The sequence below is a fragment of the Sorex araneus genome, chromosome 2, assembly GCF_027595985.1.
Source record: "Sorex araneus isolate mSorAra2 chromosome 2, mSorAra2.pri, whole genome shotgun sequence".
Lineage (NCBI taxonomy): Eukaryota > Metazoa > Chordata > Mammalia > Eulipotyphla > Soricidae > Sorex > Sorex araneus.
In genome coordinates this window covers 266,274,952-266,297,149 of record NC_073303.1, presented here as the reverse complement: position 1 = coordinate 266,297,149, position 22,198 = coordinate 266,274,952, and the positions used below count along the sequence as shown (strand labels likewise).

The following is a 22,198-nucleotide window of genomic DNA, read 5'->3' as shown; positions in this document are numbered from 1 at the left end:
CGGGTCTGCGGTGTCCGGGGAGGCCGAGGGGAGACCCCAGGACATGCCGGGACTTCGCCCACGCCCGGGACTGAGCTACGTGGAACACGCGTGTGCATGTGGGGGTCGACACTGAGCCGAGATGAGATCCCGAAGTCCTGAGGGACAGGGTTGGGCTGCTCAGGGGCGGACAGGAGGCCCCACGCACAGTGCTCGGCGAGCATCGGGCACACCTGGCCGGCGGCAGAGGGCGAGCGCTGGCCAGGGCGGGCAGCGAGAAGCCGAGAAGCCGCGGCGACCCCGGTGAGGCCATAGGAGGCCCTGCCGGCCGCCCCCACGGGCCCAGAGGGGCAGCAGCACGCGGGGTCACTGCGGGCAGCCTTGGCTGTCTCTGCCCCAAACCTCAGAGACACACTGACGCGAAGGAGCGAAGGGCAAGGCTGGAGGAGCAGGGCTGCCGGGTGGGCAGCAGGGCAAGGCGCCCCACGGAGCGAGGGAGTCAGGGCACAAGCGACCCAGCACGGGCGGAGGTCACTGCATCGCCATGCCGTCTGGACAAACGTCAAGGGCGTTTCCTCCCACACGGGGCGGGACGCTGAAGCAAAAGAGGTGTGGTCAGATGCGGGGGACGAGACAGCTGGGGGCACCTCTTCCTCCCACACGTGTGTTCCCCAGGCCCCGGGCAGGGGCAGGGACTCCCCGTGCTCACACTCGGGCCGGGCGCGGGTGCTGGAGCTGCACTGTTGGGTCTCTGCCCCCACAGGGCACGGGGAGAAGCGTCCAGCGGTGGGCAGGAACTCAGCTCCGGACACCGGCACGTAGGCGAGCTGCTAATGAAGCGGCTTCCGGCCTGCACACGGCACGCGTGTGTGATGCGGGTTCCACTCCGGGTCCTTCCACGACCGACGACCCAGCCAGAGACAGGAAGTCACCCCTGCTGTGAGCCGGACACTGAGACCCTCGGTACCCTGGGGGCCCCCAGGGAGTGGACGTCTGTCACGTGTCGCGTCACACCTGAAGCCCAACAACGTACTACAGCGTTAGCCCCGGCGTCCAGCCCCTGGTCGCATGGAGAACCAAGCTCGGGGGGAAACTGGACAACTGGCCACGCGAGGGGTTCGAGGCTCCCGGCCGCCAGGCGCCAAGGTCTGCTTCCGGGCCGGGTCCAGCAGCCTCCACTGACCATCCCCGACGGGCCCACGTCCCTGTGCGGGCTCCTGGCGTCATGGGACCAACACTGCACCAGCAGCGGGACCCCCTGGCCATGCGGGGCGGTCGGGGCTCGGAGGGACGCTGGGCTCCAGCTCCAGCGACACTGACTTCCGGCACCTTCCACCGTCAATGCTCTGTGGGGTAAGGATTCCACACACCCTCCCCACCCCTGACAACAGCCGCGAGCCCCGCCCGCCCCCCCCCACCCCCGGAGGGCCCGGGGCTCCCACAAGAGCCGGGCCAGCACCACTGACCGCTAGGGCTGAGCGCTGCCCCCGGAACTGACCCAGAAGTTCCTCTGAGAGGGGGTGCTGGGGGGGAGGGGAGCCAGCGCTGGGAGAGCCCGGGGAGGGCCGGGACACGCCCGACACTCGGGGGCAGTGGCCAGCAGAGGAGGCCCAGAGCGACGCTGCCCGTCTGAGGAGTCGCCGCCTGCTGGCCGCCACTACCCTCGGACATGGCGTTTCCAAGCTGCTCCGGGCGGCCGACAGCTGCGACGACGGACATGGGCCCTGCGACTCGCTTGGCGCGTGGCTGACCCGGGTCTGCTCCCGGCCCTGCACGGCCCCCCGAGCCCCACCAGGGCCGGCCTCTGAGCACAGAGGCAGGAGCAGGCACTGAGCACTGCTGGGGGGCCCCAAGTAAACACGAATAGTCTGTTCCCGTGGCCAGAGGCTTTGTCGTACTATGGGGGGGGGGGTGCTGGAACGACAGCACAGCAGGGAGGGCGTTAGCCTTGCAGGCGGTCGACCCGGGTTCGATTCCTCCGCCCCTCTCGGAGAGCCCAGCAAGCTACCGAGAGTATTGAGCCCGTGAGGCAGAGCCCGGCAAGCTCCCCGTGGCGTACTGGATATGCCAAATACAGTCACAACAAGTCTCACAGTGGAGATGTGACTGGTGCCCGCTCGAGCAAATCCATGAACAGCGGGATGACAGTGACAAGTAGGAGTACTATGGGGGGGAGTGTTGTTGGGGCCACACACAGTTGTGCTCGGGGCTCACTCCTGGCCGTACTGGGGGACCATATGTAGTGCCAGGGATTGGACCTGGGCTGGCGGCATGCAGGCGAGCGCCCTGCCCACTGTGCTCTCTCTCCGGCCCCCTTGGTCACCGATTAGTCACCCGCCCATCGGAGGCTGCACTTCAAGCTGCCTGCGGCCACAGCAGCAATTCCAACAAGGGCTGTGCTCGCTGGACGGGTGCTCGGCGGGAGAGAGACCAGACCGGCAGTGGCGCGTCAACGTGCCGCTGAACCACTGACCTGTTCAGGCCTCCTGAAGACCCCCTCGGCACCGAGCACTCCTGGCGGGAAAGGCAGCGCGCGCGTGCAGGGGTGTACCGTGGCGTCATGCGCTTACCCACCGAGCTGTGGGTCAGTCTCATAGGTCAGGGTCAGCATCTCTGCCCTGCAGCCCTTCACCCCCCACCCCTGCCGTGCTGACCCTGGCACCCTCCCCTCCAAAACGTGCACCTGGAAACGGATTTGCAGCACCCAGCCCAGATCAAAAGGAGACGTTCAAGGGTCATGAGCAGAGAGGGGCAGTGGCCGGGCAGTGACCAGGCGGCCACTACAGGCAGCTACGCCCAGGGTAGGCCTGGAGTCCCTGCAGCTGAACTGCCTGGAGGTGACGTCTCACCAGAGGGTCTGCAGAGTCACCAACAGGGGGATGTGCTGGGGGACGGTGAGGCGGGGGCGGCCGCCTGCTTCGGGGAGCTCTGGGACGGCCCCGGACCCCGTTAGGAAGCGGTGCGGAGAACCTCGAGTGCAAGCGAGGTAAACGGCCGCAGAAAATGAGATCTCGGCACCGAGTGTAGAAATCAGGACACACACACTGAGGCCAGCCACAGGCGCACAGCCCACGGCCGGCACACGCCCCCCGGGCACACGCCCCTCTCCCATCACAGCCCAGTGCACACCCCTCCCGAGAAATGATTTGCAGGAGAGCAGCAGCTCGGGCAGCAGGCCCGCTAGGACGCCTCCCGCCGCTGTCCGAGACGCCCCACCAGGACGCACCACGCAGGGGCGCGGGGAAGAGTCTGCAGTGATAAGACTAATCTTGCTGCTTACTCATTTCTAAGACAGACGGGGGCTAAAATATATAGCTTAAATTTTTAAACCTGATTTACAGAGACTATAAACAAGAATTATAATATCACGATTAATCCTGGCCGTCTGGTAATTACTCCGTGGATTTAAGGCCGGCCTGCAAAGGCTAGCTCCCTTCGTTTCCCGTAACTACCGAGAGGAGAAAGAGCAAAAATCCCCTCCGACTCTCCACCTACTCGCAGGCCCGAGGAAGCGCCCTGGTGTCTCCGAGGGCTTCCGTGGGCAGGACAAAAGCACATCACCAGTTAACAAAGCTACAAGATGATACACCAGGAAGCCCTGCATTTAAAAAGTACTCAGATTATATTTACAAAAGAATCTCGGCCATTAATTATTCAACATTTGGATTTGACCAGAAACCAGGGCTTGACTTTATAATGAAGTCTGTTTAAATGAACTACTCAGTGTTGTAATGAACACACAATGTGCCAAGCTCAATAAATTTTGAAATGTCTGTAATAGTACACTTTTCCCAATTTTTTTTATCAATGGACAGATTTTAATGTTAAGTCAGTTTTAATTTTCCTGTGCTTTAAGAATGTTTACTTAAATCAAAAATTGTGCATCTCAATTATTTGATATTCTAAAACTGGATGTAGTTTCAATCACTGCATTATTCATAAAGCAAAGACATCAGGAAAAACGAGACCGTGTGCATCTTTCAAAGCTGCTAAATTGCTAACACATACCGTATTTATGCATGCAATATTTGATTGTGTTGTTCCTAAAACACTAGCTTGTTTTTGTCAGATCAAGATATGCCAAAAATTCGACACCAAACAATTTTTGTTTATAATTAAAGCAATCATCAATCCAAGGAATGTCATCTCTTTCATTTCATCTCTACATCAAAAAATAAAAAAGTAATCTTAAAAAAAAAATTTCAATTCCCTTGAAACGATAAGATGAATGAAAATGTGAGTGTCTTCACATAATAACAGTAGGCTGACCCGTTGGGAAATGGTTGACTTTCTCAATACAAGGTATTCAAAGCTCATTCAAAAGTGTTCATTTAGAATGCAGATATCAAAGAGGATGCAAATGTTCAAGAGAAAATTAGAACTTACCAGATGTTCTAATCCAGCTTTGATGCTTCCAGATTCCCTAAAACAGAAGAATAAAAGTTCTAAATAGTTGTTAAAATCCTTGTCTGCAGTAATTTATGTTTACCTCAAATGTATTTGATAAATCCTTCTAAGTTCCCCATGTATCTTTACCTAATTGTAGCAGCACTGATCTTAAGTTTATAGCAACTTCCAGAAAAAGAAAACTGCTCAATTATTTTTAAGTGACTACTAAAATTCAGGTTCATGAACGTTTCCGAATTTCAAAGTCAGTGAAATAAGTTTAAAAATAAGTTTAAACTTGTATATTATTGTTCTGGCAGTTACATAATATCGACTTCGATAGATAGTATATATTAATATCTACTTCAAAGTGTTTGCATTAATTTTTCCCAATGTTTATTATAAAAACATTCAAATATAATGATTCTAAGCATATGTAAAGTCTACAAATGACATTTCCTGCAAATGTCTCACACAAAATCCTTCCAACAGTGTACCCTTTTTATATTAAGAATATGCACAAAACTAATACATCATATCTGGATGTATAATTTTTTTAAATTAGATATCAATTTTGTTAACTTAGCGGACACTAAAAATCAGGCTAAAACTCATGTAATCAGTAAAAACACTATTAAAATAGTCCCGCCAAATTCAAAATCAAATATGTCTGTTAAAGTGTTTCCTTTCTTGCTCTTCCCGGGGACAGAGGCCGGTGGGCTAAGGGCCTGCAGCCGTGCGCGGGCAGAGACCGGCCAAGGACTTGTCTGGTCAGACATGACCGCCTGGATCCTGTCCCCTGAGCTCAGTCCGTGTTTGTTCATTAGAATCAAACGAGGTCACGATTCTCTCACTCTGCCAGGCTGCGCTCGCTGCAGGGAAGGACCCCTGAGCTTGCAGCCTGGAATTCTATTCCGGTGCGGGGCGGCACCAAACTGAACCGGCCTCCACGGGAGGCTGCGCAGAGGCCGACGCCCCTGGGGAGCAGCCCGCCACACGGCCCTCCCTCTGCAGGACCCGGCTCCCCCTCCCGGGCCCGGGGGAAATCCGCGGGCCTTGGGGTTGGCGCCCGAGTTCCAGACGGAGCGAGGGCCGGAGCGAGGGCCGGAGCTGGGACACCCGCGGCCCAGCAGGCCGGCGGTCGTCAGGGAGGGCCATCCTGAGGGTGCTGGCCAAGCTGACCAGCTGACCCGGGGGCGAGTGTGCATGCCGCCGCGGGGAAGCCTGCCGCGGAATCTCGGGTGCTGGCCAGGGAGGGCTGGAGCTTAGGGGCTGCCAACCCGGGATTCACCAAAGTCACCAGGAGTGCGAGGCAGAAGGAGGAGAAACAGACCCCCGGGCTGCAGCGATGGTGCGGCACACGGGCACAGGCCTGGCACCCGGCCAACCTGGGTTTGATTCCTGGCATCACACATGGTTCCCTGAGTCCCGCTAGGAGGGACCCCTGAGAGCTGAGCCAGGAGCGAGCCCTGAGCACCACCAGGTGTGGCCCCAAAACCAAGGGGGGGAGCAAGGAGGCAAGGGGAGGGAGGGGGAGGGGGAGAGAGACAGAGACACAGAGAGACTCAGAGAACAAGACTAAGCAGGCCAAGGCTGGCAGCGAAGCCGGCGACCACTGCCGTCCAAGCCAACAGCAACCGGGAAAGAACGCTCACCCCCGATGATGGGGATTAAAGTGCCAAAGGTGACGGTCAGGTTGCGTAAGGAACAAACACATGTCATTTACAAGAGATACGCAAAGCGGCCCGGAGAGGGCTCCCCCGGGGGGGAGTACGTCCACATGCATATCATCGGGGGGGCCAGAATGGAAAGAAAACGTGGGCGGCAATTTTCAGGAGAGCTACCGTCGAGGCACGCCCCATGCGCGTGCAACCAGGACAGCGTCCTCTCAGCACCCAAGGATTCGAGCTTTCACTTCCATCCGCGCGGCCTGCGGAGCCTGACATGCATGACAGGTCTAGACACGCCTCCTCCAGGGCGCCCGGGCAGGGCCGCTCCGGGAGTCCTCCCGGAGGCTCAGTCGAGGGCCGTGAGCACGAGTCCCTGGCAAGGCCGAGGCGGCGATGTCAGCGACAGGCAGGCGGGCAGGCGGGAGGCCCGGGCCCGGCGGGGTCTGACGTGAGGGGCCTCTGCGGGGCCACGACCACGGCCGCCGGGGAAAGCCAGCACGAGGCGCCCTGAGCACAGCTGCCACCATGCCACCGGAACGAGACGAGACGGCCCCCGCCCCCGCGGCCCCACCGAGCAGAGCCCGAGACGCGTCCTGCAGGAGCGGCACCAGGCCTGACCTCTTTAGCGGTCTGTCTCCTGGGCTGTCCCTGTCACGACTTCATCAATATCTGTGCGACGGCTCCTGCCCGGTGCTGAAAGCAGACTTAATTCAATTACAGGCCTCAGAACTGATAAAATGGTCCTGAAGTGGAAAATGGGAAGAGATTATTGGCAAATGAATAAAGATTTGTATCGAGCTAACACACAGGCATACAGCAGGTCCTTTTTTAATCATTCCCTGTCTTAAATCTTCTGGGAACCCCGAGCTTCCCTTCCCCTCACGCGGGACATCGATTTCTGAATTAGACTGCAATATTAAATAATTAATATACTCGCCATGATTGATGTTTTGCATTAGTTGAATATTAGGTTATCAATCAAAATCCACTTGGTTTAATGTAATAATATTGAAAAAGTGTCACGGGTTGTTCATCCAATTTGTAGTCGAGGCAGCCCAGAGCCTCGTGCTGGCGTGGCCCAGGGCGCGAGGGGCGGGCCTGCCCCCGGACCCGCCACCGGGCCGTCCCGCACGCCCCCGCCAGGCCAGTGTCCGGTCTCTGACCAGCCAAGGGGACCGTGTCCGGCAGCAAGATGGAGAGGGGAGAGGCCCTCGGTGCTGCGGGCTCCGACCTCGGAGACTCCCCAGAACACAGGCCGGACTCCGAGGCCGCGTCTCCCCAGAACAGACCCGGACGGGGCCAGAACCCCTCCGAGTGACCAACGCATTCCGGGCAGTCTGTAGCGGGGTGCTCAGACTTACAGGATCCACCACGATCCCCGCACATCACCGAGGCCCTCCCGGCCCCAGGAATGGGCTTACATGAAGTGAAGCAACAGAAAGTTGCGCCCCTCCCCCCCCCCCCCCCGCACACACACCCAGGGCCGAGACGCTGGTCTGAGGGAGGAGCCCAGCGACGGGGACCAGCTCCTTTCACTCTGAAAACATGCGGGGGCTCCCTCCCCCTGCTGAGGAAGCACCAGGAGTGCTCCCCCAGGAGTGCTGCCCCCAGGAGTGCTCCGCCCCCCGACGAGACAGGCCTCTCATTATTCGGCAATGCAGCTAAAATAGATATATACAGAGAGAAAGATAGAATCCTATATGCAAATGTATACAATTAATATATTGATACATTATTATAGAAATATATAAACATATATATGTTTTGGATGGCTGGAGTGATAGCACAGCGGGGAGGACTTTGCCTTGCACACGGCCGACCCGGTTCGATTCCTCCGCCCCTCTTGGAGAGCCTGGCAAAGAGTATCCCGCCCGCACGGCAGAGCCTGGAAAGCTCCCCGTGGCGTATTCGATATGCCAAGAACAGTAACAAGAAGTCTCACAATGGAGATGTTACTGGTGCCCGCTCGAGCAAATCAATGAACAATGGGATGACAGTGCTACAGTGCTATATATTTTTATATATTTGTTTACATATACATACACACATGTACATACTGACATAGCCACAGCTCTGGGCCCGGAGGTGCTCAGGGATCATTCCCAGTGGTGCTGGGGACTAGGTGGCACCAGGCCTAGGCTCCCACACGCAGGGAACGACTTTGCTTGCTGGACTGTCTTCCCAGCCAGGACAAGGAGTTTCATGTTTCTCCCACTTCTCTGCTTCTACGCCGAGCCCGACCTTCCCGGGAAAGCCCGTTACTCCCGATGCAGCACTGTGAGGAGAGCCCTCGGGGCCGTTCTGCAGCCAGGCCAGAGCCCTGACCCCGCGAGGTACCCGCCGAGGCCCCCCAGCTGCTGTCTGCACCCCTCCAGCCCCGCCCTGCCCCCAAGGCCGCAAGCCTCTGGCGGGCCCACCTCTGCCCTCCAAGCCCCCGCCCGCGCTGACCCACGCTAGCAGAGCGAACCCTGGCCCCCGCGTGCGGGCGTGGGAGACCCGGGGCAGTGGGCACGGGGGCGGCAGTGCAGGCTGCTCTCCCCAAGCTCCAGGCTCCTCCGGGCTCCGACCCCCCAGCACTCGCCTCCCGAACGGGGTGTCCTGAGGTCACCCAGAGTGAGGTGTCCACCTGCGGGACGACCGCAGCGTCTGGCTATAATTCCCCAAACAGGCCCGTGCACGGCCACCCCAGGATTCTGACATGTGCCCGCAGCCACTCAGGTCTGTCCCTTCAACCACGGTCTCTTCCGGCCCCTCTGAAGACCACAGACCCCTGGTGCCCCCTGGGCTGCCTCAGCCACTCCGTGCACCTCAGCTCAGAGCCCGCTGGTGTTGGGGCAAGGCCTCGGGCAGGCCCTGAGCAGGCGCCCTGGGCAGGGGGCTCAAGGGACCACCAAGCCACGTGCCCTGGCAGTGCTGCCGAGAAGAAATACAGTCTCACCCCCGGGCCCGAGCTGACGCCCCCCCGGCCCAGCACGGCCTGGCCGCCCACCCCCGGCCCCTGAGAGTCCCAGCCTCTCCACAGCGGCCCCCAGCGGCCCTCAGGGCAGGCGTGGGTCAGCTCTGTGGGTACCGGGTCAATGGCATTGCCCTTCTAGAGTCTCCGCAGTAACGATCGCGTGTGGCTGCCGCCACGCGTCCACCCCCACCTAATGACCCGCTCAAGTGACTCCCGCCCCGGGGTGCAGGGAGCTCCGGCAGGGAGGGGCTGTGCGGGGCATCGTCCACCAGGGCTCAGGCCCCTGCACCGAGCGGCCCTGCGAGCGTGAGACCACGGGCCTGGCACGGCCAGGGATGCCCGGCCGGCCTCCAGCGCAGCCGGGACCCGAGGAACAACTGCTTTCCCCAACGGCAGGCCGAAGGCGGTGTCTGGGGCACGTGACGTGGTCACCCACCTTCCTCACAGGGCCTGGCGCCCGCAACAGCCGGGACTTTGCTCAGGACCGGGAGGCCGCAGAGGGCGGGGCACCCCCTCGGGAGGCCTCTGCCCCCAGCCGCCCAGGAGGGGTCTCCGCTGCCCCCACAGCACCTGCAGGGCCGCCCAGAGAGCAGAGCAGCCGAGCCCAGCTCTTGTACCACGAGACCAACCTTCCCAGGAGGAAACCGGGAAAGGTCGATGACCCCAGATGAGCAGGACAGTGGCCTGGGAAGGAAGGGGCCTGAGCGCCTGGGGGCCCTAAGCTCAACAGGTATTCACGTCTGTCGACAGGTGAAGACAAGTCCTATCTAGGGACACGTCATGCAGAGAGTCTCTTGCCTGCGCACCTGGCTGTCTTCCCTGGGGCCCCTCCAGCTTCCCTCCCCGCCCCGAGCAGAGCTCCCGCGGCCGAAGACCTCTGGAACCCAGCCACAGCCATGCTCAAGGCTCCTCTCCACACGTTCGGATGAGCCTCACGCATGAAGGAACTGGCAGAGGACCCCAGGTGTGTGGAACCCGGGGCTGAGACCTCCAAACCTGCTCGGATTGGGACTGGGCCTCTTCTGTCCAGATTCCCAATTTTCCAGTAGCTTGGCGGTCACACCCAGGGACTGACCCCGGAGCCGTGTAATCCCACCCACGGCCAACATCCAGAGACTGAAAACCAAGCTCCTGGAAGCAACATCTTATAGCCTACTTCTCCCTCTGGAAGAACCCAAGAGTTTCCTGTCCATATGGAAGAGCCTCGCAAGCTCCCCGTGGCGTGTTCATATGCCAAAACCAGTAATAAGCTGGGTCTCATTCCCCTGACCCTGAAAGAGCCTCCAATGCGGCACTGTTGGGAAGGACGAGTAGAGAGAGGCTGCTAAAACCTCAGGGCTAGGACGAATGGAGACGGTACTGGGACCACTGGAGAAATTCAACGATCAACGGGAAGATGATGATGATGATGATGATGATGATGATGATGATGACACGTCATGACGTGTGATGTCCATAGATATCGTAGGTCACACCTGAACCGTGTTGTTTTCAGTGCCAACACCTGCTGCTCTGAGGCGGCAGCACTCCGTGTGAACCACGCACGCACGTGTCCCGAGCGGAGCCTTCAGAGCCGGTCAGGGACAGGCCTACGACGGCGGCGGCCAGCCCCGAGCGCCTGCAGCTGCCGCAGGACAGCCCAGAGAAGGGAAAGTGGATTTGAACACTGAGCCACGCAGGAGGCCAGTACGGGAGGACGGCCACAGCCAGCCCCTTCGGCGTGGTCGCCCTGGGCGTAGATGAGTCCCGCCACTCGTGCTGCCGCGGTTCCTACGGGGGAGTCCAAGACAAAGTGCTCTGTCAACAGCGCCCAGGCGCGTGCTTCTGAGAGGAAAGCAGATGCACAACAGCTGCACGGAGAATTCACAGAGGTCTAAGGTCTGGCATGGGGGAGAGACTGGGCTGGGTGCGTGTGTACTCGGGTGTGTGCTCAGCCCCCGTGTGCACCCGGGCGTGTACTTGGCCCCAGTGTGTACCCGGGCGTGTACTTGGCCCCAGTGTGTACTCGGGTGTGTGCTCGGCCCCAGTGTGTACGTGGGTGTGTGCTTGGCCCCAGTGTGTACCCAGGTGTGTGCTCGGCCCCCGTGTGTACTCGGGGCGGCATTCAGGCCACAGCTGGGCACCGGAGGGCCTCAGCCGCCCCAGATGTGTCACTGCAGCTTCTCACAGGGAAGGGCCAGGCCTGAAAGTGCTCTCAGAAACGCCCTCGACCTTCCGCTGCACTGAACAGCTCTGCAGAGGCGCGTCGGGACGTCTTTTTAAAAGTCGAGCAAGAATGACACGGCAAACAGTGCTCTGGGCGAAGCTTCCAGGGCGAGAGGGCGGGCGGGGGCTCAGTCGCTCGCTCCCGGCACCTTTTGTGCCTGTTTCCTGGCTCCATCGGCAGGTCCAGTACTGTTTCCGAACTCTGCCACGGGCACCGGGAAAAGGCCGACAGCACAGACAGTGGCCGCCGAGGAAAGGCAGGCAGTGACCCGCCGGGGAGAGCTCAAGGACAAACGCCAAGGGGAGATTCCGGGGGAGTTTCAAAACTGCCTCTAAAGGCCTCACAGGGGCCTTCGGAGAGCCAAGGCCACGCGGAAACAAACCCACACTCCCAAGGTTAGCGATCGGGATCTCACAGTTCCGAGCCACATCAGAAACCGCTTTCAAGCAGTGACATCTAAAATGAACTGCAAATCACGATGACTATTAATAGCAGCGAACAGTAACTCAACTCCAACTAAGTAGAAGGCGAACCCTCACAACAAAATTCAACTCATTCCAAAGATTAATGCTAAAAAGTTTTATTTATAATGGGCCCCAACTCAGGTCCCTCTTCTACAGTGATATTATCAACATCATCATCATTATTATTATTATTGTTATTATTATTATTTCACAGGTCTGTGAGAACCTCGTTCTGAATTCTGCTTCTCACTGGGCTGGTGACAAGTGTGGGTCGTGCTCCCGATGAGGAAAGCAAACACCCGCCCCCTACCCCTCAGCACAAACCCGGGGCACCCAGGGAGTCGGCTGCCAGAGGATCCGGGCTGGGGTTTGCCGCCTCCACACAGCTCGACACCACACAACCCCGGGGAGGCAGGGAGGGCTCCGTTACATTCTGGATTTTGCTAATGGAAGATCGGAGAGACTGTTCTTTCTAGTTCTGTATAAGACGGCCGGTTTTTGCCTTCTACCCAATGAAGCCGGTACTTTGTGACCCTTCATGGGATTCACTGTCTCCTATCTTAGCTCATTTAGATTCCGCCTGTAATCGGTCACTGCACAGAGTCCTGCAACTTCAGGAAATAAGGCTGGGTGACCGGAAGGAGATGGGCTTTCCAATTTCTTATTACCGAGATTATTTCAGGAATCATTAACAATATTAAAGGGGCTCAGACCCCAAACTGCAAAGGGCAGATACAAGGGAAAGAAGGAAAATGCATGAGAAACCACGTGGGATTAAATTTAAAAGTGGAGAACTTCTATCTGCTTTTATTCTACTCATAGGACATACAAAAAAAAAAGAGAGAAATTTTTCTTAGCCATCTGTGAAAAAAAAATACTGAATTTGTAAAAAGATTACCACAAATCAAAATAAAATGCTAACATAACAACTACAGGAGCAATCAGAAAAGACAGAAATCCAGTCTTCCGTGACATTAATCCAAGTCTTTATGAAATGAGAGTGTCAAAGGGGAGGAGTGACAGAGAGAGAGAGAAATGTTAATCATATTTCATCTAACGACTAACCTGGGCATAATCAGAAGGAAACGTTCCCAGGCACTGGAGAAAAATGGCCTTTTCTTCATTAATTAAAGATAATTTAGCATAACACTGAATAATCAGTTTCACGGGCACTGAATTTTTATCAAGCAGAGTGATAGGAAACCACAAACATGGGCCAGCGAGAGTGGCTGCCCGGAGCACTGCCCCGTCCTCGGGGAGTCGGAGCGTCCACCGCCAGGGCAGGGCTGCGGACTCCCTGGCTGAGCCCGACCTGCACTCAAGGCCGGCGTTACAGGCACCGCTGCTAACGGAAAACTCCGCAACGTGACAGTGTTACCGAGATGGCAGCACTCCGCCAGGCACGAGCACTGTGCAGAGAGTGACGTCGCGGAACTGTCTTTCCTCCTGCGCAGGGGCCGCCTCCCTGGAGCCGGCTGGTCTCACCAGCACCCACTGGAAAGCGGCCAAGTCAGCAGAGTTCGCTGAAGCATCCCGTTGAAGGCAGGGAGGGGACCCTCGCTCTCCCGCCAGAGAAGGGCAGGGAGGGCACACGCAACTCCCTCCGTTAGAGAAAGGCTTGTAGGGAACGCTTAGCTCGCCCCTGTATGGTGACCTGACTCTCCCCTGCAGGGTGACCTGACTCTCCTTTAGGGTGACCTGACTCCCCTATAGGGTTACCTGACTCTCCCCTGTAGGGTGACCTGACTCTCCCCTGTAGGGTCACTTAACTCTCTTCTGCAGGGTGACCCAACTCTCCTGCAGGGTGACCTACCTCTCCCCTGTAGGTCACTTAACTCTCCTGTAGGGTGACCCAACTCTCCCCTGTAGGGTGACCCAATTCTCCCCTGTAGGGTGACCTACCTCTCCCCTGTAGGGTGACCCAACTCTCCCTTGTAGGGTGACCTACCTCTCCCCTGCAGGGTGACCCGACTCTCCCGTGTAGGGTGACCTGACTCTCCCCTGTAGGGTGACCTGACTCTCCCCTGTAGGGTGACCCAACTCTCCCCTGTAGGGTGACCCAACCCTCCCCTGCAGCGTGACCTGACTCTCCCCTGCAGGAGACACTTAGCTCTCCCCACCAGGGGAAGGTGAGCCACACGTCAGTCACCCTACCTCAGAAAAGCTCCTACACGAGCAAACACGAGGCAGCCCCGGGCAGGGTCTGCGCGAGGGCCAGCGGCCTGTCTGCTCCCGGGACCAGCCTCCCGCAGGGCCTCCCGCTGCCTCCCACCTCGGGGACCGCTGACTGACCAGCACCTGCCCCGCCCGTGACTCCGGAGCGTCTCAGCGGACCAGTGCACCTGCGTCATAAGGACGTGACGGTCGGTCGTTCTGAGGACAGGCCTCGCACGGATGCCCGGGCGGGCGGCCACAGCGGCAGGATGGGCACTGGATCCCTCTGTCACTCACACCGGGTGGCTCAGGGCTCCCACGCAGCATGGGGTCCCCGCGGCCACACTCTGGGCTGGACGCTGCCAGGCCTGCACCGGACACCGGGCTTCCTCCCCAGCCCCTCTGAGGAAGCTGCCTCTCACTGGCAGAACCAAATGGAACTGTTTACAAAGAGATGACCAGAGACTTCCAGAACACCAGGGACTTAATCCTTAAGCAGTAACTAGGAGACACTCAAGAGATTCTTCATAAGAAAGTGTGTGTGTGTGTGTGTGTGTGTGTGTGTGTGTGTGTAGTTTTCCAGATGGAGGATGAGCATAAGGCTGCAGATGACCCTCAACTACCGCTCTGAACATTTAATATGAAACGGAACATCCAAGTTCTGACTCTGTCAACCCATCAATAGTAAAAACTCCCTGAACTAGGTCCACAAGGCTCTGGGTGAGGAGGTCAGTGACGAGCTGAACAATGCACTAGATGGCACTGAAATGTTCATTACCATCAACAGATATCTCTGTCACTGAGATCAGGCAGAAACAGAAACAATAATACGCGCTGTTCCTCCTAACAGAGAGGATCGGAGAACACAGAACTGAGGGCTTGTGCTCTCTCTTCCTCACATTCCCAGCACCTAACGCCCTCTACTCCCATTTATGGAAGAGAGTGTCTTTTAGTTTTTGATTTGTGCAATAAAATACTTAGTGGTAACAAGGAACACTGGTTCTAAGGTACTCTTCTTAGGTTTAGGAGAAATGTGCATAAGTGCGTGTGTGCGCGTGCGTGTGCATGCATGTGTGTGTGTGTGTGTGTGTGTGTGTGTGTGTGTGTGTGTGTGTGTAAGAAGGTAGCGGGAAGAAGACTAAAGAGGCAAGATGCAGAAACGGGAGTGGGGCGGGTGGGAAACTGTACTGTTCTAGAAACTTCTCTTCAGGTTTAAAACTATGGGAAAAGTCCACCCATATCCCCCAAAGTAGAATTTTATTAAAATAAGCCAAAGTTTGTTTTTACTAAACACAATACCCGATTTGTAATTTTCTAGAGTTTGGGAGCCAATACACTTTTTTCTTTCATCCAATTACTACTATACTTAATCAAATTTTACTCTGACAAAAACAATAGTAGCCTTAATTTTTTTTATAAATATAAGATTAAAAATTTCCACACAAAGAATAAACTCCCAGAGAAAAGATGCAAATAAAATGACTATCATAATCTTTTGTTTTTTATTTGCAAGTATAAAATTGAAGAAAAACAAAAGCCGGGAACATAGCATCTGTCATATCAGAATATAAAAAGATGATCCTGGCACAAAATGAAAAAGCTCTAATTCATTTGCAAATCAAGCCTGCCGTTCCATTTCAAGCTGGCGGAGCCTGTCAAGAGTTAACAAGATAATCACTTTCAATCCTGCCTTCAATGCTACATTACACTGTTATTCCATTCAATAAGGCCCTTCTTTGGGGCACTAGATGAATGGTTTTCATTTCTGACTCACACAAAAAGTTGTGCGGGGGAAAAATCCACGGGGCTTAAGGAAGAAATCCCTTTATGGGCATTTAACTGCCGGTACTTGCTTTTAGGCAAAATGAAATATTTTGAAACATCAGTGTCCATTCACTTCCTCTATTCCTTTAGGTCCTTAATCCGTCTTTGTTTTTTTTTTTTTTTAGGCATAGGAGAAAAGTGCAAAACCGGTTTAATTTTCTAAATTACCAGAGTGCACTCTGAAAATTTTTCTATTAAAATGCTTCTATGCAAATGTAATGTTCTTCCACATAAAAGAACTGATATTAAGCAACCGTCCTGTCTCAAATCACGTGACTTTCTGAGATCTCTCCCTTCTATTCTGAAGAGAAACAAGTACTTAAAATTTCACGTATTCACTGAGAGTGACACACGTGCCTAAAGTAGGCTAATTTTTGAAAAACATTTCCAGATCATGCCCGTGAGCTTGAGGCAAGTGTATTCTTAGTGGTTTGTTCAAAGTTCCACAGCCTAACGTAGTTTTGTAAACACAAGTAGCAAAGTTATCTACCTGATCGTTTTTGCTAAAATACTGAAAAACATATTAAAAAAATCTGTATTTCTTTTGAACAAACAAACCAACCCCCCGAACACTAACAGTCGCGTTGTCCTCAAACCGAGACCTGTGGGAACAGGTGCCAGGGGCTTCCCCGGCTGCTCCCGCGCCCGGCTGGCCGCCTCGCCCGGGCCCGGCGTGCCCGCCCGCGGGACCATCTGCGGGGGAATCGCAGCTTATTATTCGGGTCTATTTAGCGACAGCAACAATTAATCTTTCTCCACCTACCCCCTCAATTCGGGAAATAGTACAGCTATATATTTCCTATGTAAATCACAATCTCCAGCCAAGGCTTTAATCCCTTTCATAATCCCTTAATTATCAGGGGTAAACTTGGATTTTTTTTTCCCCCTTAACTCAAAAGTACACAAATGTTTAAAGTTCTCCAAACACCATTAATGAGAAAATTGTGCGTATTGTACCCAGGGCCCTGAAAGGCAGCAAGGCTGTTCCCACGTGTGGCCGCGGCGTCGTGAGAAGTTCGGGCGACTCAGCGCATTCAGCCGTCTCGGAGGATAATCCCCTTAACCCGGGACGGGCCTCGAACCCCCTCCTCCAGACGCACGGCGAGTCTGACCCGCTCACACCAGGAAGGGGACAGAGAATCAAAGCCGTGGAGGGGAGAGTCCTGACCGTGAGTGAGAAACGGGAGGGCGAAAATCTATGAGGGCAAACGACGGAGTCAGGAGGGACTCCGAAGGCCTCACAGCACCAGGCTGAACTGGCTATTATCAGTATCTGGACTTCTGAACAGCGTCTAAGAAGCGGAAGGTATCATTACGAAATTAACTCGCAGTCTGCATTTGATAGTCCTGAGTCAACTGCAAGTTATGCAGCCCCCCTGCAAGTCCCATATAAAACGGTAAACTGATATTATCAAACGGTGGTGACGAGAGAGAATGTTCTGTTTCCAGGTACTGCGGGCCAGGCCCCGGCCCGAGACCGTCCCGGAGCCTGACGCCACACAGGAGGGCCCGGACAGTGTGGACACCAGGGCGAGCCCGAGTCTGTGGACACAGCGGGCAGGAGCGTCTGACCCTTCCCTCCTCGCACACCTCTCCCCTCCTCAGACCCCGGCGGGCGGGGAGTGGGGTCAGCCCTCGCATAGGGCAGGGAGAGGGGCCAAGCGCCCCGGGGTCCTGGGTTCTGCTTCGGGGACCCTGTCTGACGGGACCCTCCGTCCCCCCAAACACGGCCCTTGAATTACAGCCACTGCGAGCAAGTCGGCCGACCCCCGTCTGAGCCGGGCGCCAGTGCTGAGCACTCCTCTGACACTCTCAGACACGAGGGCCAGGGCGTGTCCAGCCGTCACCCTCCTGAGGACAACCTGTCACTCTGGCCGGAGCATCTCTGAACTGGCGCTCCTGAGAGTAACTATTCAGCACCGGCTTCCGCTCACGGGTTCCCAGGTCACCCCCGGCGCCAAGCAACACGCTGGTTCCTTGTTCTGCTGTATCCTCAGTCTCAAGTCCTCTCGGTAACGGAACAAGTGAGGAGCTTCGGGGACTAACTCCTGAGAGATGAGACTGTGGGCCAGAGAGACCCAGGGGCCGGTGCAGGGAGAGCAGCTCCTCGCACGCAGCTGGGCCCGGTTCAATCCCTGGCACCACCCGCTCCTCTGAGCACTGTGTCAGGAATCACACCTGCGGTGGCTGGGGCCCTGCTAGGCAATACCCAGCGGTTGCGGGGGCGGATCACGGTGCCAGGACAGAAGCTGGGCATGAGCAGGCAAAGCAGACTCTCCCGCCCTGTGAGCCGTCTCCCCCGCCCCATGTGGGACCCACAAGGCAGGAAAGAGAAACACCCGCGTTACACAGGTGTGAGTCTGGCCCCGCCCTGCTGAGGGCCCAGCCGCATGCCGCCCTCCAGCGCGGCACGGAATCAAACCCCTCCCAAACGCCACCTGGGCCCCCACATGCGAGCCTGAGACGGAGAGTGCACGGCGGCGGGAGATGCCCACCACAGACGCCCTGCAGTGTGCTGGCTCCACAGGGGGAAGGGCAGGGAGGCGGCTGTGCGCGCGGGGCGGGTTCCAGCCAGGCACCCTCGGGCCCCCCGAGCACCGTCGGGAGCCCAGAAGAAGCCCGAGCACTGCTGAGCGTGGCACACCACCAACAACGCAGCCCCCGGCAGCTCCAAAGCTAGCGGCCGTGTGATGCGGGTGAGGCCAGCGGCTGGGGTCAGTGACTCGCACCTCCAGGAGCTTCGTTCACTCTTAAAGTACCAGCAACGAACCCAAATGAGAACGTTAATATCGAGACGATGTCGTGTCAACAGTGTCTCTGTGAAAGACAGTTTGGCGCGGTGTTGAGATAAAGGCTGTTCCCAGCAACAGTGCCGCGGGGACGGATGGTGGGGCAGAGCCTGGCAGGTGAGACGGCAGGAAGCGGCGTCACGAGGCGGCCTGGCGGCGGCACCACATGAAAAGCCACAAGGGCCCTTCAACGCCCCCGTTGCACCTGCAGGAGAGACGGTCCCGTGCCTCCCTGCCGGCCCCGGGCCAGCTTGCCAGGCAGCCCGGCCCACGGGGTGAGCCAGCGGCAGGTGCTGGCAGGAGAGAACAGGAGGGTGGGCCGAAGCGGGGTGGGGGGGGGAACCTGCCCCACTCCTGGCTGGGGTCGGGGCGCAGACTCGGGGGGACTCACAGGCGGCCGTGTCTGCATCCCCTGTCCCCACCGCACGGGCTGACCAGCCGCCAACCCACCCCCCACCCCAGGGGCGCCCTGGGAAGGAAAGGTACGTGGGGGCCACACAGACCCCGCACGGCAGCCGAGCGGGCGGGACGGCGGGAGCGGGGGGCCAGCCCCAGGCCTGGCGGGGAGAAGCAGTGCTAGCCGGGAAAAGAAATACAGGGTTAAGTGTCTTTAGTAGGGAAGGAAGAAAACTCAAGTTCGAGCCATCAGGGGCTGGAGTGGTGGAGTGGCAGGCGGGGAGCTGGCCTGGCCCAAGCGGGCCCGGGTTCGAAACCCCACATGGGCCCCCAAGCCCCGCCGGGAGTGATCCTGAGCCCAGGCCAGGACTAAGCCCTGAGCACCACCAGGTGTGACAAAAACAAAAGAAGATTCAACGACCCAAGCTTGTTCATAAGCCAGAAAAAAGAAAAGAAAGACTTAAGGGAAGCCAACACACAGATGGCAAGAAAAGACACAACTCGGATGTCTTGAGACAGAAAACACGGTGGGTAGAAGCGGATTTCCGGTTCTCAAGTAAAAAAAAAATCTACAAATCCTGCAAAATCAACCGCAATAATCATACTGAGATTACCCGACCATACGCTGATAATATCTATAGTCTGAAAATCAATGCGAAGACCAGGAAAATCACCCACGTTAGAAATGAATTTTCACTCTGCAGCGAGGTATTGACAGGACGCCGTCGAGAGAGAAGACCCCTTTGATGGCACCGCGTAATTGGCTATCTGTAGGATAAGACAAAAAGGAAAAAAACCAAGCCTGACTCGCTTTGTGAGTCAAAGGGATCACTGGCATAAATTCAAATACTATTTGAACTTCTGCCAAGGACGGGCCCTGGTGACTGGCAGGCAGAGACCTGAGCGCCCACCCCCGGTGCCCGCCTCAAAACGGCAACAATGAAACTACGAGAAGAAACTCCGTGACCTTGACATAACTGCGGCCGGTCTACAGGAAGTAATAATGCTGACAACCAAGTCAGCTGGGCCGAAGAACAGCACAGGGCTGGGTGGGGAGGGGCGTCCCCTGCACGCTCAGGGCCTCTGGCCCGAGACCTGCCCCAGGAAGGCGAGTGGCACCAGAACCCACGTGTGTGATCGAGGAGGGGGTTGCACTCACTGGGCCTGCACTCGCTGGGCCCAGTCTAGATCTCCTGTCAGAGCACTGAGTGGCAAGCACCATGCCTGCTGGGTGCGGGCCCACCACCACCTTTTCGGCTTGAGAGCTGCCCACCTCCCCGGCCCCGGTAGCACCCAGAGGAGTCAAGGCTCAGCATGGGTGCCATGCCCTCACCGCCGAGGGTGGCACGAGGGAGGGAAGGAAGGGGAGCTGGGAAATCCAGCGGCAGGAAGCAGCTGTCGGCCGGCCTGCAGGGGAGAGCGGAGACGTTCCGGAAAGAGACGGAAACTCTGGCTCGGGGGCCACCAGCTCCCGCCTCCCGGCACGTGACTGTCTTCGAGGACCAGCGCAGTGGGGGCCCACACAGGGAGGAGCCGGCTGTCGCCATGGAAACCAGGCCCCAGCGGAAGCCTCCCACTAGTTGTGGGGGTCGGGAGGCAGCAGGTAAGGCCGCCCGGGACCCCGAGCACGGCTGGGTGTGGCTCCAAACAACGCAGCGACCCCGAGAGCGTCTCTGTGCAGACAGCGAGGACACGGAGGGCCACGTGTGACAGCCCGTGACTTTCGATCTGTGACAGAACAAGCAAAGAGAAAACTGAAAAAAGGACGTAACAGACAGGATTGCACACTCTTACACCACCGACTCACCCCCTCTGACACCTACGAAAGAGCAGGACACAATCTTCACAAGACGTTCATGAAAAGAAGACTTACTTGACAGAATAAAAGTAAATTAGAAATGAATTAGGATATCTAAAAAAAACTCAAGCATTTTTAGTCTGATTGCAACACTTTAAAAGAACTCACGATTAAAGAATAAATCAAAGTTCCACTGGCAATCACTCGCGCTGCATGAGAATGAAAATGTGACCTAGCACACGGAACGTCTGGGTGCTGGCATCTGGCTGCAGAGTCCTCAGCCCGAGGGAGCACAGAAAGGCGTCTCGAATACACAAGGGGGATTTATAAGTACACAGATACCAAGAAGTCTATATGTATGTGTAAAAATACTTGATTTAGCATAGGAGAAAGAAAGTATTACCATTCAAGTGGAAAGAAACAGGAGCAGAAAACTAAAAAACTAGAGTTAAAAAAAATCAATCAAACTAAAAGCTAGGTCTTTGAGGGGGAAAAAAAAAAGAATCAATAAAATTGATGAACTTCTAGCCAGACAAACGGGAGGGGGGAGGAGAGAAGACACAAATTATCGATACCAAGAATAGAAGCTGACATCATGACAGATCCTGGAGATGTCAAGCAAGAAGAGGGCTTATGAGTAGGCTCAACACCCAGGGAGGACGAACCAGTTCCACGAAAGACCAACCTCCAAAGTTCACTTAAGGAGAGAGCGACAACCCGGTATTATTCCCTCATCTGCTAATCTCTCTACTGAGGAATATAAACAGACACAAAATAGAATACAGATAGGTAAATGACTAGGGGCTTGTGGCCACACGGGGCTCATACGTGGGTGATCTCTGCGGCCTCCCAGCTGCCAAAGCTGCCATCAGCCTGAACGGCCAGCGCGGATGTCTGGGAAGCTGCTCACACACACAGCACAACTGGACACACACCCGCAGACACGGGGCAACGTCCGCAAACATGTGGCAGAGCATCACTCAGCAATAAGAGGAAACGGTGTGGGGACGACTTGGAGGAATCAGATTCCTTCAGCTGAGCGAAAGGAGACAGGAGAAAAGGAACCAGCTGTCTGCTGACGCTGACGGAGCCTAGAGCATGCAGACGCGGGGCGCCTGGGGAACGGGGGCTGTGGGGTGGGCCTGGGGGTGGGGGGGCTGTGGGGTGGGCCTGGGGGTGGGGGGCTGTGGGGTGGGCCTGGGGAACGGGGGGCTGTGGGGTGGGCCTGGGGGTGGGGGGGCTGTGGGGTGGGCCTGGGGGTGGGGGGGCTGTGGGGTGGGCCTGGGGGTGGGGGGCTGTGGGGTGGGCCTGGGGGTGGGGGGGCTGTGGGGTGGGCCTGGGGAGGGCTGGCAGCAGGTGCCTGGCCCGCCGGAGTAACAGGGTCCCGCTCACCACACTGACTGGCGGGGGGGGGGGGGGGGGCGTGTTCTCACGGGTGCATCAGAAATCAAATCAAACTGTACACTCGCAAATGCAGCTTTCTGTATGCTGGTTACACTCGACCATTCCTTTCCATAAGGAAAAACACAAACCATACAGGAAAGAGACAAATGTCCAACCAGGAAAGAAAAGCTGA

At 56.7% G+C, this 22,198-nt stretch overlaps 1 protein-coding gene across 1 annotated transcript in view; it reads right to left on the bottom strand.

Annotated features, from left to right (window-relative positions):
- The window catches only part of RSRC1 (arginine and serine rich coiled-coil 1), a 249,302-nt gene that overhangs the window by 122,504 nt on the left and 104,600 nt on the right, over nucleotides 1-22,198 (bottom strand). Inside the window, exon 5 of the mRNA XM_055128339.1 lies at nucleotides 4,366-4,402. Within this exon, the coding sequence (XP_054984314.1) occupies nucleotides 4,366-4,402 (37 nt within the window). The remainder of the gene's footprint in view (nucleotides 1-4,365; nucleotides 4,403-22,198) is intronic.